General features: G+C 39.1%; 1 protein-coding gene across 1 annotated transcript in view; it reads right to left on the bottom strand.

Annotated features, from left to right (window-relative positions):
* GABRB2 (gamma-aminobutyric acid type A receptor subunit beta2) overlaps positions 1–16,501 on the bottom strand; it is a 473,189-nt gene extending 456,688 nt beyond the window's left edge. Inside the window, exons 1-3 of the mRNA XM_075601932.1 lie at positions 15,962–16,501; positions 15,738–15,829; positions 14,810–14,877 (exon numbers count right to left, since the gene is read on the bottom strand). Coding sequence (XP_075458047.1) covers positions 14,810–14,877; positions 15,738–15,829; positions 15,962–16,038 — 237 coding nt within the window. The 5' untranslated portion in view covers positions 16,039–16,501. The remainder of the gene's footprint in view (positions 1–14,809; positions 14,878–15,737; positions 15,830–15,961) is intronic.
* Positions 16,502–17,051: the final 550 nt, after the last annotated feature.

The raw sequence follows: 17,051 nt of genomic DNA, 5'->3' as shown, positions 1-17,051 counted from the left end.
GCCTAAAAGGTGGGTAATGGGGCTGTACTATGTATTGTTTTTATTGTGGGTAGAAGGGTGGGTAAAAGGGGTATTGTCTCCAAGGATGGGTGTTAAGGCCTCCCGGGTGAGTAGTGGGGGAGGGTGGGTTAACCCCTTAATTACTCTAGCGGTTACTAAACGCTAAGGTTATGAAGGGGTTAGGGGAAATTAGATTGACGCTTTTTATTCTTTTGTATTGTTTGCAGCACTGGAGGGCATTGACCGGATGAGGATGAGGACAGTCTACATCGTGGCAGCCTGGCAGGGGTGAGTGCAAAATGTATTTACTTTATTTATGCTGATGAATGTATTTTAAATGGGCAAATGCATTATTATCCATATGTGGATAATAGTAATTTTGCCCATTATTGTACTGTACATGTTAGGGGGCGGGCGGGGGGGAAGGGGTGTATTTATTTAAAAGTATTTATGTATTTATGTACACAAGATTGGTACTGCAGGCCCTGCGGGGACAACCCGAGGGCCACTGCCAGGCTATAGTATAATTCCTGTGCCTCCCCCCCAAAAATTAAGTTATTTGATGTATGTTAGGGGGGTATAGGGGTTGTTGGGGGACAGGGGGTGGGTGTGTTGTATATTGCAATGTTTATTGGGGGCAATTGTCCTCAATAAACATGCTATTGTGCCTTAACCTCTTCATTGCTTTAGCGGATAGCCGCTAAGGTAATGAAGCTGCTTTAATGTAATTTTTTAAATAGTGTGTGGGAGCAGGGGGTCTCCTGAGCTGAACCGCATTGATTTCTGGCTCAGGGACCCCCTGTTTCCAAAGTTACAGGCCCCGGTATGGGGCATCGGATGCCAGTGTCGCCGCCATCTTTATATTGTCCTAAGGCTGAGTCCCTTGTGCCACTGACCGCCCTGACTGCGCGGTGCTTGATGAGGTAAATGCTTGCTATTTAAATTTGGATGTCCCCACTCACGCGGAGCGCACGCACTCGTGCGCGGGCACGGATTCTCACCCATGCTTGGCGCTTGCGTAAACAAAAAAAAGTCTTTGATCCGCACTCAGCTTGCCTGCAACGCCCCTCCCCCCTCCCCCGCATGCGCATGCAAAATAGCGCGGACACCCGTTGTTCATGCTTGGAGATTTGGTGATGTCACCGCTCTCGAAGCATGAGCGCAGGCAGCGGCACAGGGGACTCAGCCTAAGACCTCATTATAATATTTTAAGAACAGCTGTTTGTGACTCTGTTGCACTGAACTCTAAATATAGATCTTCCTGAAATAGATGTGATGCATGTGATGAGTCCTAGACATCAATATATAAGGACATCCCAGAGCATCCTACTTTGCAACTGATATGTTATAAACAATGAAAGCAGAGTAGGATATTTTGTGAGGTTTATATACTTATAAACTATTTACTGTATCTAATTTATTTCTGCTAAGGATGCCAGCCCCAGGTACATATTTTAAATCACTGGATAAGAGATATGTTGACCTTGCAGTACAGGCACTGATGCATGAAGTGAGAGAAACTGGTTCAAGTTCCCTTGACGGTCCCTTGTTCCTTGGGGGAATAATTTTGTCTCTCTACGCCTCAGGCTCCAAGTAGAGCAGGGATTCAATGTACCTAAAAAATGTACTACATACTGAATTGTGTATAGTTCCAGAACTGCATTAGAATAAATTATAATTTTTGCAGGCTGTGGAGGACAATAGGCAGGCCATATTATAAGACTGTTCGGAATTCATATTGCCTATCCATGTATAATTAATCTAGATAGAATTCACAACGAGGCTACCAGCAAAGTTCCATTAAGCCCAGAAGTGGAATCATTCATGGATATTAATATTACATATATTATTTGATATATTATTATTATTATTATTATTGTTGTTGTTGTTGTTTCAATATTATTTTAACAGTGTTGCCAGTGTTAAAAAATACAAGCCCACTGAGTCCTTAAAGTCAATAAGAGCAACTTTTGAACATATTCAGGTTCACATCCAGAGTTTTAACCAGTGAGCCATGCCTCGTCTTCACTTCATATGTAGCACACTTATCCATACGGGTTGGACTTCAATTGTGCTGCAGTGACTAAAATCATTCCGTATGACTGCCACCTTTTACAATATCAATAAGTGTGTCATTTCACTTCAAACACAACCTGTGATATATGTGAGACCTGTGAGACTATGGGGGTAAAACTTTGATAGAACCGATTGATGTACTACCACACAGAAACTCTCAGTCACTTCAGTAGGGTTGCCCCATGATCAGCACTATCAAGCTTTAATGAATAACCCCTTATGGGTTCCCAATATTTGAAAGAGGAGATCACTCTAATGTGAAAAAGCTTATTATGCCAACTCTGATATCAATAATATAATTCCTATAAGTGAAGTGATAAAATACACAATATAACTATTATTCCTAGTTCTAGATTGTTCTTCTTGTGCATTCTCATAAATCTGAAGCGTGCACTCCAGTTACACACTAAAGAGGAAGCAAATCAAGCAGATGCTATGCATGAAATATAAAGGAGGGCCTATAAACATTTTTAAATTAGTCACTAAACTTGTCGTACGTACTGTTTGATACGTGTTTTCAATTTAATGTATCACTTAAAGAATAAGATACCTTCCAGTTGCTCTCCTATTTCACAAGACTTCATACAGTATAATTCTCAAAATTCTCAGATGTTATTTAGTTATACAGTTTCCATGTTATAACTTTTAATAATAAATTATTTACAGTAGATCCATAGATATTTACATACCCTCCAACTTTAGACCTACTAAACAGATACAATACATGTTTCTGTTCCTGTAACCAACTATACCTATTAAACAGACTTTTTTTGTATGTAGTAAATTGCACAGGTTAGAGCAGCGATGCGTAAAGAGTGTGGGGGGGGGAGAATTTCTAGGCGGGGTGCGGGCGGTTAAAGAGGCCCCGTGCTCTTCCTCATGGCATTTAAATTAAATGCCCGGGGAGGCGTGAGGCCTCTGTAACTCACTTACCTGCTGCCAGCTGGGTCTTCGGCGACACATCGCCATGGCAACGTGCATCAAATGACACGGAGACATTGGGAGAGGGGGGGCCGAATGCTGCGGCTCCCAGGAAGGGGGCCGCAACTCAAAAAGTTTGCGGACCACTGGGTTAGAGGACCTCCATGGAAATAGCTTGTAAGTAACTCCAGGTCATTGGTGAAGAACCCCGCTACAGCTGAATAAGGTGAGTGTATGGGGGGTAGGGTGCTAATGGGTAACGTAATGGGTAAATATTGAAAGAGCAAGAACCCACTGGAAGCACTCAGTATCCCCTAATTGTGTAATGATTTATATAAATTTAAAAATATTCTTTAATGCTAAACTGATTAAAATAATGGGTATTAAAATTCAACAATTAACACACATATATATATAAACCCTGTGATGAGTATATAGAATACTCCGGGTCAATATAATAGAGGAAACGTTTGAGGTGTATTAGATCAGAACGTTCCCAGGGATCCGATATGCAGTATTCCCTATTAGTGGTAGTTGGGTATGCACTGGTATAGGAGGAGGGCTAGCTGATAGCCTGTCTAGAGTAACAGACAGGTCACAAGGTGATAACGTGGAGTGGTATGAATCTCATCACAATTGCTAAGTGCAAGCAAAAGGATTAAGTAACTCCATCCAGCATGGGTAGAGGAACCACAGTGGTACCTATTGTTATGTGAAAAATGTTGGAGGGTCCCTAAACCATGGCCGTGCATATATTGGAGTTTCTACAGTCCTCTACTGTGAAGCACAACATTCATTACGTGTGGTCTATGCTCCCACTCTGCTGCCCCACTGTCCACTATACTCACACTCCTAACCAAGCATCAGCCTGTAATATTCCACATCCTGGAAATCCGAGTCCTTGCTAAATGCTGGCACCACCTCTGCCAGTCACAGACTGCCCTTCATTTACCTCATCACTTACCCTCTATAGGCATGCAGGGGTGAACTCAGATTACCAGAGAGTTGCATGGCATGGCTTGGTGCGCATCTTAGTTACATCCGTAGACCATGTGTAATTGTGGCCCGCTACAGACCAGTTATGTAAATAGAAAAGTTCAAGATTCTTTTGGATCAAACAGGACTTTAAAAGGTAGGATGGGACAGCTGCACCTCTCTCTCCTTATACTGTTCTCTCCCATATAATATTGTCTGGGTGTGTGTCTGAATTTGTGTGTCTGGCTGTGTTTGTGCATTTCTGTATGCTTTTGTATGTCTGGATGCGTCTGTGTTTCTGAATGCATGTGTGATGCGGCCCTCCATTGATCCTGTCCCGTAGGGTTGTCAGGCGTATGGGGTTGTCCCTTATTTCATTGCATTGTTCCATTGTCTGTGGGGATGCATAATTCTGCAGAGGTCAAGACCAACTTCTGCGTCCGGCTGCTGGGCCTCTGTTTGCTGCTGGGCCCCAGCTTCTGTTGTGGGAGCTCCTCACCCGCTGGTAGGCTCTGGAAGTTGGGCACTGTGTGTCTGATGTGATGGGGCAATTGTGTGTGTGTTGTGGTGGGGGTGGAGGAGCATTGTGAGTGTGTATATTGTGGGGGGGAGGGGCAGCCCATATTATAAAAACTTAAATGTGGAAACCCTATGTACCTCCAATTTCGGACCCCGAGTGCTAAAAGCTTGCACGGCTTTGCCTCAAACATCAAGTATGCAAGAAGCATGTTGTGTTGGGTAATATTGGTAAGAGCATCTGCTAAAAACACAACCTTTTAAGTTGTGTACAGTTACATATTACATTTAATTTTTTTGATCATCGAATGGATAGAGAGAAATATAAATCCCTGTAAATCTGAATGATTAGCAGCAATCTTTTGTAATAATATTTTTATTTTCTAAGGACCAGGATCAAGTTGAAAAAACTAGAAGGTTAAACTCCTATACATTCTTACAACACAATTGGGAAATCAACAGTTATATGAAGAAGGTTTTTTGTTGTTGATGTTGTCAACCTTTATATTAATTTCCCAACTATGAACCATCCATAAATATTTGCAAGATCATTATTGTCGTTTAACTATCTTAACCCAAGAACCACTGGTAACAGAAAATGTGTGAAATATTAAAATGATCCTAAACATTTATTTTATGTCATCCTAAGTACATTAAACTAATATAATTTTGTTAAAGGTTTATCTACGAGATGGCTCTTTTTCCAAATATCTCCTTTCACCTCCTGTTCTACTGTTAAGAGAGGCCTGCAGCATATTATTTCATATCAACTTTCTGTAAGTCTTTAAGAGTAGTATTGCTTAGTACAGATGTAGCTAGACTTACTGTCTCCGGAGCCCCGGTTGAAAAACCTTAAAGCCTCAGCACCGGACATAGTGCTGCTGCGGTTCGGACCCACCACAGCAATCATCCTCTGGAACCGGGGCAGTCACGGTCCCACGGCTTGCACAGGTGCCGAAGACAGTAAGTCTTGTTACATCTGTAGGTACCATATGTCATAAAGGATCAAACTATCCTAAAGTTTACTTTTGATTGAGGCATTAATGTTGGGTCTGTCTCATGGTCACCAAATCACCACTGTTTAGAAGATGCTCAACCTTTATTTTTGGCAGAAAAATATACATTAGGTTTAACAGATGTAGTATGTGTCTCATGCCTGAGTGCTTTCATTTACTGTAACTGCAGCTGCATTATTTGCTGCACATTTAAAATTACATCTTTACTATACATAGGGGACAGGGCTTCCACGGCTATGAATAAAAGATAAGAACATTCCTTGTATATAATTTAAATCCTTTTTATAATTGCACAGAACCTTAGCAAGCATTAACTTATGAGCTAACAGTTCAAGAAGAACTGGATAAAATACATCTACAGTAGTATTCTAATATGACAATGTGTAAAAATATTTCATAAACATACAATAATCCTGTGAATTGCATATGTATGTGTATATAAATATATAATCAAATATATATATATAATATATATATAATATATATAGCTTTGTTGTGGAGGGATGTTGTCACTTTTTTTACCCACCATAACTTAACTAAGTATATATATATATATATATATATACACACATATATATACACATATATACACACATATATATACACATATATATATATATATATATATATATATATATATATATATATATATACTATACAAAAAAAGAAAAAAAGAATCTCTTATAGGAGCACATGAGTGTATCCAAAAAGTAAACACATTTTATTAAAATAATAAAAACAGGGGAGAAAGAGTAAAAGGTGTGTGTGTGGGGGGGGGGGGGGCACACCACTACCAACTGGGGACAATTATAGCAACCAAAGAGGCACGGGAAATAATAATGACATTACCAGAGGATGCAAAATAATAAACAAAATTATGCTGGAAGTATAGCAAAATACAATCTAGCCTGTTAGCATACAGACCAGCTCAGAATGAAATGGACTGGCTGTACTGAGAGAAGCATACAGGTAAATGGGACAAACATACACTGGGTGTACACTCAGACCAAATCTTCACTAATGTAAGGAAAAGGCAGCAGGCAATGCTAAGAGCAGAACTACACACAGGTGAATAATAATATTGCATGATGCACCACCAAAAGGCACATAGTAACTGGGAAATGTAAAGTCCAGTATCAAAAATGACAGAGTCCAATGGAGTAATATGGTCCCGAATACATGAGTTCTTCGGTATTAGGACTAACAATTTATGTCATAGGACAAGCAACCGGACTAAAACGGCTATTTCCATTTTATTTATATATATATTGTGACAGATATAAGGGGATGGTAGTGGAGGCTGTATATGTTGCCCCTCAATTATTGCAGGTTTTCTGTTATAATTAAGCCCCAAGGAATTGCAGTGTATAATTTTGGATTGTTGAACTTCCTATTGGGTGTGTTTTAGGTCCCTGGGGCGGAGCACTTAGAGAGTAGGGTGGGCCAGGGCTCCACTCCACGTTTTGGACATTAGCCAGGTAGAATCCAGACCGGGACTTTTAGCTCTCCCTGGTCTCACACAGCTACAACTGCTAATGAAGAGGAGCAGCTGTTAAAATCTGTCTGTGGGCAGAGCAATAAAGACACATTTTATTTCAAAGAAGCTTGTGCTAAGGGAGCTGTGTTTTGTGTTTGCAAAAAGCCTGTATTAGGTTGGGAAATGTGTAAGCCGTCCACCTGGTAGATAGGACTTACCAAATGGGTAGTTAATGCTCGGTGGAGGAAGGATTTTGTTTGTTTTGATTTATTTATATTTTCTGCTGTAAAATCTTACTGGCAAAATAAACAGGACAAAGCTTTATTTTTTACCTCTGTGTCTGTGGACTGTCTCCACTACCTGGAAGGCTGTGTGAAAGTGGTGATCCATGAATGAAAGATACATAGCAAAAAGGCACTTTTGTCACATATGGTGGAGTTTAATGCGGGCATCTCACTGACAAGCCTGTAAGGTGCAAAAGAGACTGCTGGAGAATGGAGGAAATTATCAAAGCCCTGATCCAATCCACATCTGTACAGCAAGAAACTAATGCCACACAACAGGGAAGCATTTCAGAAATGGGTGCTGGCCCAAAAGGAAAACACAGATGTTTTGATTAAGCAAGCTGCATTTGCTCATCTGAAGCTCATTGATTGCTCAGAGGGAGCAGCAAAATGCCGCCCATGCCATACATCAGGAGATCCAGGGCCTATCTGAGAGGCTTACCAGGGATGCCGCAGAAGCACATCCTAAGGTGCTTAGAGTAAGTAACTACCTGCAAAAGATGGTGGATGCAGATGATATAGAGGCCTACCTGATGGCATTTGAGCAGACTGCTGAAAGAGAAGGATGGCCTGTGGCTGAATGGGCAAGTCTGCTAGCACCGTTTCTAAGTGGGGAGCCCCAGAAAGCATACTATGATCTGGAACCGGCTCAAGCCAGTGATTACAGCAAGCTGAAACCAGAGATCCTGCCACGCCTAGGGGTGACAACAGCTATCCGTGCCCAGAGGTTTCACTCCTGGACCTACAACCTGGGGAAAGCCACAAGATCACAGATGTTTGACTTAATACATCTTGCAATAAAGTGGTTACAACCAGAAATCAACACATCCAGCCACATTGTGGAGCAACTAGTGATGGACCGATTTCTGAGAGGCTTACCTATTGCCCTTCGTTGCTGGGTCAGTCAGAGTGATCCCCAAACAGCTTACCAGCTAGTCGCATTGGTAGAACGGTACGTTGCAACAGAAGAATGGCTTCAACCCCCTATCCAAGGGCAGTCTCAGAACCGGAAGATCCAGAGCGGAAGAAGCCGTGTTGGTAAAGTTGCGATAGTGCAGAACACATGAGTTCTTCGGTATTAGGTGATACCTTTTTATTTGGACTAACAATTTATGTCATAGGACAAGCTTTCGAGAGTTCTCTCTTCCTCAGGATATCAATACTTTTTACAAAGGAATCTGTGGCTAAAACAGAGGTTTGGAAAACAGAAACAACGAGATTTAGATAACCACCTGCAACCACATTTGAAGCAACTAATACCTGACAACCCAGGAGTTGGGATCTTCTACATGCTTCCCAAAATCCACAAACCAGGAAACCCCAGCAGACCTATTAGAACAGGTATGGATACACTCACTGAACAAATATCAGGCTTAGTGGAGAATATCCTCAAACCTTTAGTCACAAGCACCAACAGCTTCATACAAGATACCACAGATTTTCTCAATAACCTTAACAACATCAACCAACTACCATCCAACACACTGCTAGTTACCATGGAGGTAGAATCCCTTTACAACAATATCCCCCACAAGGATGGTATTAAGGCATGCCTGCAATTCCTTACAACATCTCCCCTGAATCAGAAATACAGCACTGATGTAATTACCAAACTGATAGAATACATCCTCACACACAACTACTTCAGCTTCAACAAGAAAATGTACCTACAACTAATGGGGCCTGCAATAGGTACCAAGATGGCACCGCAACATGTCAATATTTTCATGGCAAATCTTGAACAAATATTCCTAACTACATGCCACCACAAACCCTATAAATACTACAGATACATTGATGACCTGTTTATAATATGGACAGAGTGTGAAGGAAACCTAAAACAATTCCATGAGTCCCTGAACTCATTCCATCCATCAATTAAACTCAAAATGGATTATTCGGCAAACCTAGTAAACTTTCTAGATACAAGATTAACACTGAAAAATGGCAAACTACAAACATCTGTATACAAGAAACCAACAGACAGATGCAGTTACCGCCACAATTCCAGCTTCCATCCTACTTATACAAAACAAGATATCATACACAGCCAGGCTATAAGATACCGCTGCATATGCTCTGACACTGAAGACAGAAACAGGCATCTCACAACCCTGAATTGTTCAGAAAGAAGGGATAGAAACCAAAGACTATTGCCAGAACTATTACATCTGCACTAAAATCCCCACGAGAACACCTGCTACAATACAGACAGAAAGAACCTACAACACACATACCACTAGTGGCCACATAAAACCATACCCTAGAGGGAATACAAAAAATAATCAAAGATCTGCAACCCATGCCGGCAGAGGACGTGACATTAAAATACATTTTTCACAAACCTCCCATTCTTGCATCCCGGGAACCACCAAACCTCAAACTGAAATGAGTCAACAGAAAACTTCATAACGAACATATAGCCACTGATAATGGCACAATCCCGTGCAACAACACACTTTGCAAACTCTGCAAACATATATGCCAAGATCCCACAGCCAGTCACATCCATAGAACACTCACTGTTAAAGGTTCATACTGCTGCACATCCAGGAATGTGGTTTATATGATTCAATGCAACAAATGTGACCAAGGGTGCTACATTGCGGAAACCAGAAAAAAACTTCAAGGCAGAATGAATATGCACACTCTATACTCCACCACGAAGAAGGAAGATACTGCTCACCAGTGGGACATAATTTCTCACAACCAGATCATTCCATAAATGATTTAAAAATAAAAATCCTCAATGGAATGTTTAAATGCACCCAAGAACGGAAAACATTTGAACTCAGAATGATAAGACTCTTTGACACCAAAAAAAGAGGACGTAATGCGGATATGGGTTTCTCAGACACTATCACAATTGTTCGTAATTATCCTTCCTGCCTCTCTGCAAATGTTCTTATCCACTACTCCCCCCCCCCCCCATAGCTTCCCCTCCCCCCATTCTGTTACTTGTCACCATTTTATTACCCTTCCAATTTTTTCAAACATCCATTTGTCACACACCCTTATTTAAATCTCTGTTTTTTCTGCTTTCCAAATCTCTGTTTTAGTCATAGATTCCTTTGTAAACCAGTATTGATGACCTGAGGAAGAGAGGAGAACTCTCGAAAGCTTGTCCTTAGACATAAATTGTTAGTCCAAATAAAAAAGGTATCACCTAATACATGTGTGGAATTGTGGGAAGCAGTAGCAGTGTGGTCAGTTGAATAAATATATCATTGTACAATGTTGCAGTCAATTGGAAGAGTACAGAGGTGTAAGCAAACTAAAAAGATGTGTGATCAGGATGTATTTTAAAAATAAAAACAAACTATGTCAATAAAAAGCAACCGATTGAAGGGCTTGCCATCAATATTTCCCTTATTTGATATACTAGGATGCAGCATCATGACTGCTGCATTCCATCGTTGGTTGCCATGGCAATATGATGCACTGGGCATAAGCTGATGATGCCATTGGTTTGTTCTGCATTGTCTTAAAAAAGAGACGTATATGTGCCACTGAATAAAGCATTTCTTATCAATAAGTATTTTAACGTTATGTCTTGGTTGCTCAATAAGTCATCTGTATCCGATGCGCTTTATTAGGACCCAAAATTTTCCTTATGGATCTACATATAAATTATTCTCCTCTGTGGTTTAAACAAAATGTCACTAAATGTTATTCAATTCCTATTTTTTTTTTATATTTCTTAATTTTGTAATAAAAGCTGTAGAATAATTATCTTGAAGTTGATAACAAGCCATCAATGAACCTACACATTTGTGAATACTTTAAAATGTTGTACTAGAGGCCAGCACTTTCAGTAAATGTACTTTAACTTTCTTGCATCTCCCACTGGGGTGCTGCACCTTTGATTTAGCAATGTATGTAAGGGACACTCCTCTTAAAATAAACATGAACATGCTAACAAATGACTACATAGAGGAAGGACTCCTATTCCTCGCCTATGTGATTTAAAGCGAGCATGGATAGGAATACTATAAAATAAAAACGAGGGGTTTGTAGGATTAGGCTATTTTAAATTATATATTTTTAAGGGAAAAATACCTCACTAGGCTAAAAACATCTATTAGTTTACAATGTAGTATTGTATAGGGGCTATTTCCCCTTGAACAAGCAATGCTTCTTTAAAAACCACTCATCCATATATCTTTCACTGCGTGAACTTGATGCTTAGAAATTAAAATACAAGGGCCTGCAGGAAGCAAGCTACAGATGCAGCAAGACTTAGGGCTGTTATATAGAGGCCGCGTGCCCTCCGCCGTGCGTGCGCGCAGCACTTATAATTGGCTGAGGTTAGTGAGCCTTTATATAATAGGGCCGCGCACGCACGGTAGTGAGCATGGAGCCAGCCGACAGGGAAGAAGATGGGGAAAATAATGAATTTGTGCCGCTACCAGCGCTGTTATGTGTGTGTGTATGTGTGTGTATGTGTCAAAGTTAAATAAAACATTTTTTTAATTATTGTGCAACTTTTTTTTTATTTTTTAAATATTATTTAATTCATTATTAACTCCCACAATCTCTACACACACACACGCACACGCACACGCACACGCACACACACACACACACACACACACACATATATACACACATACACAGCACAGCACACCTTCACTCACAGCATACACACAAAAAGCGTGCATCACGTGCACGCACGTTCACACAGGCGCGCCCCCGCACCTACTATAGGACAAGACTTATTGTTTTCAGTACCACACAAAACCAAGTGTAAATCCCTGCATTTATTTGCAATTTGCGCTTCCCTTACGTCACCGTGACCAGTAGTGAGTATCATAGGTGAAGATATTCAGTGCGCCATCTGCCGGACACACAAACCGCAATTACACAAAAAGCAGCACAAATAATTCTGCTGGCTGACCGTAGCCAAGCTGCGGACGAGCTGCGGTGAACGAAGCTCTCACGCCGCTGTAATCTCCCACCTTGGTCACTGGGACAGAAAGACTTGCTACATCTGTATGAGCCATACCATTAACAAAGTGGCACTACCCCACAAGACATCATCCGGCGCAGGAAGACACCTTCCAGGCCCATTCACCTGGTGTATTATGGAGTGGCATGCTTAGTAACCCAAATGTCAATGAATGGGATAAAAAAACGAGTCAATTTCTTGCTCCTCTCAAGAGTCATTTTGCGACACCATTAAATTCATGTTGGTATTACATTATGCTAAAAGAAAGGAACTAGATAATGACTTTGTAACACAAAGCTAATACTTAGTGTGCAGTGTTGAACACATATTTTCTTGTGTCAATGGGGCTTATGTATAAAGACAAGTTGTGCAAATCTGGGGCAAATAATTGAACCAGATGTATCGAAGAAAAAAAATCCTATTGATTTCAATATGATTTTTTTTCTTTGATAAATATGATGCAGATTTTTTTGCCCCACAATTGCACCACTTTTGCCTTGATACATGTACCTCAGTGTATCTACAATAAGTGCTTTGCATTTGCTCTGTTCTACTTGTGGCTCTAAACTATTTGCTGAATGGAGCAATAGGAGGAGTTAATGTAGACTGAGATGGCACACGTATTTCTGAGATGTTTATGGGCATTATCAATCTGAATAGTCAAACATTTCAAGGCAGAGTTTTAAGTAGCTTTCCAGTTATTTCTAAAAAGAGTCAAAATATGGTAAAACCACCAAATCCATCTAAATAAATTACCTTTACTGTAGATTTATCTGAAATGTTAGTATCAAAGTGCTGTCAGACAACAGTGGACACTTTCACACTAAACAGTCACATTCCTGCTCATTTTCCTCCCTGCAATCTTTTGCAAATTATTTTTTTACACATATTCAAGCTGTCAACGTGACAATTACTGTAGATTTATAAGTTATGTCTATGCTATATGACTGTTTGGTTCTGTTTAAACACAATGATAATCAGCCTTTTGCTGCCATTACCTCTTTTCAATGATTTTATGTGGAAGAAAGCTACAGTTATGTATGGCTTTGCAAAATGGCAAACATTATTGGGCATCATGCTTCTCCAGCAGTTAACAAGTTAAAGTATTGGGCTTTAGGGCATAGATACTAAAGCCTGATCATATTACCATGCAATATATCCAATGCTACAAACTACTTCACTTACACACGAAGAAGAAAAATCCAATATCCACAACAGTGTTTAGGTAGCTATTAGCCACACATGTGTTGTTACCAATGTAAATGTTCTGGCTATTTATTCAAATAATAATCAACTTTCTCATGAATAAAAAACAGATGTAATAATAACACATGTGTCTTTATATAATAAAGCTAAAACAAATGTAAAACAAAAAATGCACATGTTTTACACACACACACACACACACACGCACACGCACACACGCACACACGCACACACGCACAGATCTACTATATATATATATATATATATATATATATATATATAAAATACATTCTACAGATTACAATAACAAAAGTAATTAAAGTGTACACATTATTTCACACATTATTTCCTCTAAACTTTTTTTGTTTATGAATTGGATATATAAATGACACGTCTAATTACAGTACATCGACTGAATATACCTCTACAGATGTTTGTAGATTTATAACAGAGGTTGTATCCTAATGTGAGAATCAGCAAAAATACAGTAATCCATTGTTACCTGTTAAATAAATCATGAGAGTTTTTTGGCATTCTAATTTGTCTATGATCTGCAGTGCAACATATATGTCAGCAGGGGATGCTCTTGCATGAAGCAAACAAGTCAAAAGCTGTCATCTGAATTTCAACTAAGTGACCAAAAGCTACTGTACGTTTAAAGTGACTGTATAGTAAGGCTGTCAATAGATTTGCTGGCATGAGGCATGTTGCCACTGATATGCAACATAAAAAATAGACAGTACAATTAAATGATGCACAGCATCGTATGACTGGACTTCTTTAATCTACATTCAATAGCACTAAAATAATTTTCTTAAAAGCTGATACTTCTAATTTATTACAGACCCTGCAATAACACACACACACACACACACACACACACACACACACACACACACACACACACACACACACACACACACACACACACACACACACACACACACACACACACACACTATATGCACACACAATTATTAATAGTCACACTTTATTAATAATACATTTGGGACCTTGAAATATTTGCAAACCCTGATATTTTATACATATATACATAAAAGAAAAGCAGGAGATGTATGATATATATATATATATATATATATATATATATATATATATATATATATATATATATATATATATATATACATATACACATACACATACACATACACATACACATACACATACACATACACATACACATACACATATATATATATATATATATATATATATATATATATATATATAGTGAAGCAGGAGATTTATAGATTTGCTGTCTTAATTATATTTGTTTTTTTCTGCTGAACATATAATACAATGTCTCCTGAAAAACAGACCGCTACCGATCACCAGCATTTGCATAGAAATAACAAAAATTACTCACCATGTTGACTTCTGATACCATGTCTATGCTGGCAATGTCTATGTTCATGCCCACTGCCACAGGGGGACCTGTAAACCAACAAGATGGTCCTCAATGAGATCTCTAAGAACTTAACTCTTTCATATCAGTTATAGTTATTGATTAGATCAAGGGATATGTAAGTGTTGCTGTTTCACATGGGCAAGTTGTCTTTTTAACTTTAAGTATCCCTATCATAGATTAGGGTTTATTTAAATGTCATTAAAAAGGCACACATTCTGGGCAGATATAATTGAATCCACATGCATGTAAGAAAGCATATGCCTGCTCAATAATATCATTCATTTAAATGCATTTTAAATATCATATTGTGTGTATATATATTGATATTCTGCATGGAATTTTTTTTAAAGACAAGGCTCAATCCCATAACATTATTTAACGATGTCATACAAGCTGACAATGTTAATATATTGTTACAAGTAATCTAAATTAGTATCTGTTTAGGAAGGTATAAAGGATCACATTTTAATGCGTGTGATCAACAAAACTCTTTCAAAGTATGGTCACACGTAATGATTGAATCAGGGTTAAGATCTATATGCACATCAACTAATGAATACATTTTCTATGCTCGGACGTTTTGGTTTATAAATAGAAAAACGTTTAACCCTATCTGAGTTTATATACAGCAAGCTAAGAAAGGGAGGTTTAATTATGATTATGTGGAACTAATTGGATCAAATAATAAACCAAAACGTACGACCTGGCTTATTAATTGAGATAGAAATTATGTGCAAAAAAACCCAGAATAGTGGTAGGAAAAATCCATTTAAGTTTGGTTCAGGTCTAAGGAAAATCAGCATAATCACACACACCAAGCACCTAAAAATCATGATATCAAGTACAGCCCGTATGGTATAGCAGCATCTTCATTTAGGCAAATTACCTCCAAAATCTGGCCTCAAACGGATGTCATAGCCTTTCAAGAGTCTATCCACCGTCTCCTTAACCACTGACATATTGCTAGGATCATTGACACTAAAAATACAAAAAGAAATACAGAACATAATACATATTTCTCATTTTTTTTCTTCAGATCTCAGCTACAGTAACTGTAGCATTATGTTCTTCTATTCAAAGTGAAGAAAAGGTTCCCTCTTGATCACTTACCTTTGGGCACAGACCATTGCAATTATAACTGGGAATGACCAGATCCCAACGTAACCCTTTTTCTTGATTCTCAACATCCCTTTAGCTTTAGATGTGATTTAGGGTTTCCAGTGAAGAGCAGAAGACATCCAACTTATTCTGGCCAGTGCAGTAATTCTAAAGTGCTGCGCATGCGCACATCTCAGTACAGCATCAAAAGGAGCAGTGTGATCTTGCTAGAGACATAGGCGCAAACAATGTAGGGGGCAGGGGGGGACAAGTCCCCCCCAACTTTTAGGCAGCCTGAGATGTCCCCTTCCCCCTACAACAACGTGACCCCTGCGGCTCAGTTCGATTGTAACAGCATTTAAAGGTGCAGTGCCGCGTTGCCTGTGCTCTATGCAGACAGTAGCTACTTCTCTCGGTGCTGCTGCTGCTGAGGACACGGAGGCTGATGTGGGAGTGGAGGAGGAGGAGGATGGGGGGTGTGGAAATGAACAGAAGCTTTAACACTGCAACTACGGACTGAGCTGTGAAGGAGACAGCTGCATTCTCCCCTACCAAGGCGGCAGCTCTTCTCTTCTTCCTGGCTTAGGAAACATTATATGTGACCGTCCCATGATGGGGAATATACTGTATGATAATGTGTGTGTACAAATGATTGTCTTAATTTATAAGTGCAACCACGACTAAAAAGTTGGAGGGGGAGCTGCTTGTACATTATGCAAATAATATGCAGTTACACATTTTTGGGGAGTGTTTGAAATCACCGTTCTGTATATACAGTCAATATTTTTTTGCTGCATTTTTTATTAAATGCAGGGAGTGTTTACATACAGTATGATTTCTAAGGAATGATTCATATGAGCAAGGCCTTTTTTTATTTATGTTTTTCCTTACAAATAATATGTAATAGAACGAATTATCTGCAGTGCACAAAAAGCGATAGAACTATAGTCATATATGTTGTTTGTTTAAAAATTCAAAGTACATTTATAAAAAAATATTCTCGTCCCAAATGACGTCTATTACTTACAGTATATGTTCTGAAATTTCTGTTTTGCAGTTAGAGCATGAAAGTAAAGAATTATAGTAGAAAGCAAACTGTGTT

The sequence above is a fragment of the Ascaphus truei genome, chromosome 5 (genome assembly GCF_040206685.1).
Source record: "Ascaphus truei isolate aAscTru1 chromosome 5, aAscTru1.hap1, whole genome shotgun sequence".
Classification (NCBI taxonomy): Eukaryota; Metazoa; Chordata; class Amphibia; order Anura; family Ascaphidae; genus Ascaphus; species Ascaphus truei.
This window is presented reverse-complemented; position numbering and strand designations above follow the sequence as displayed.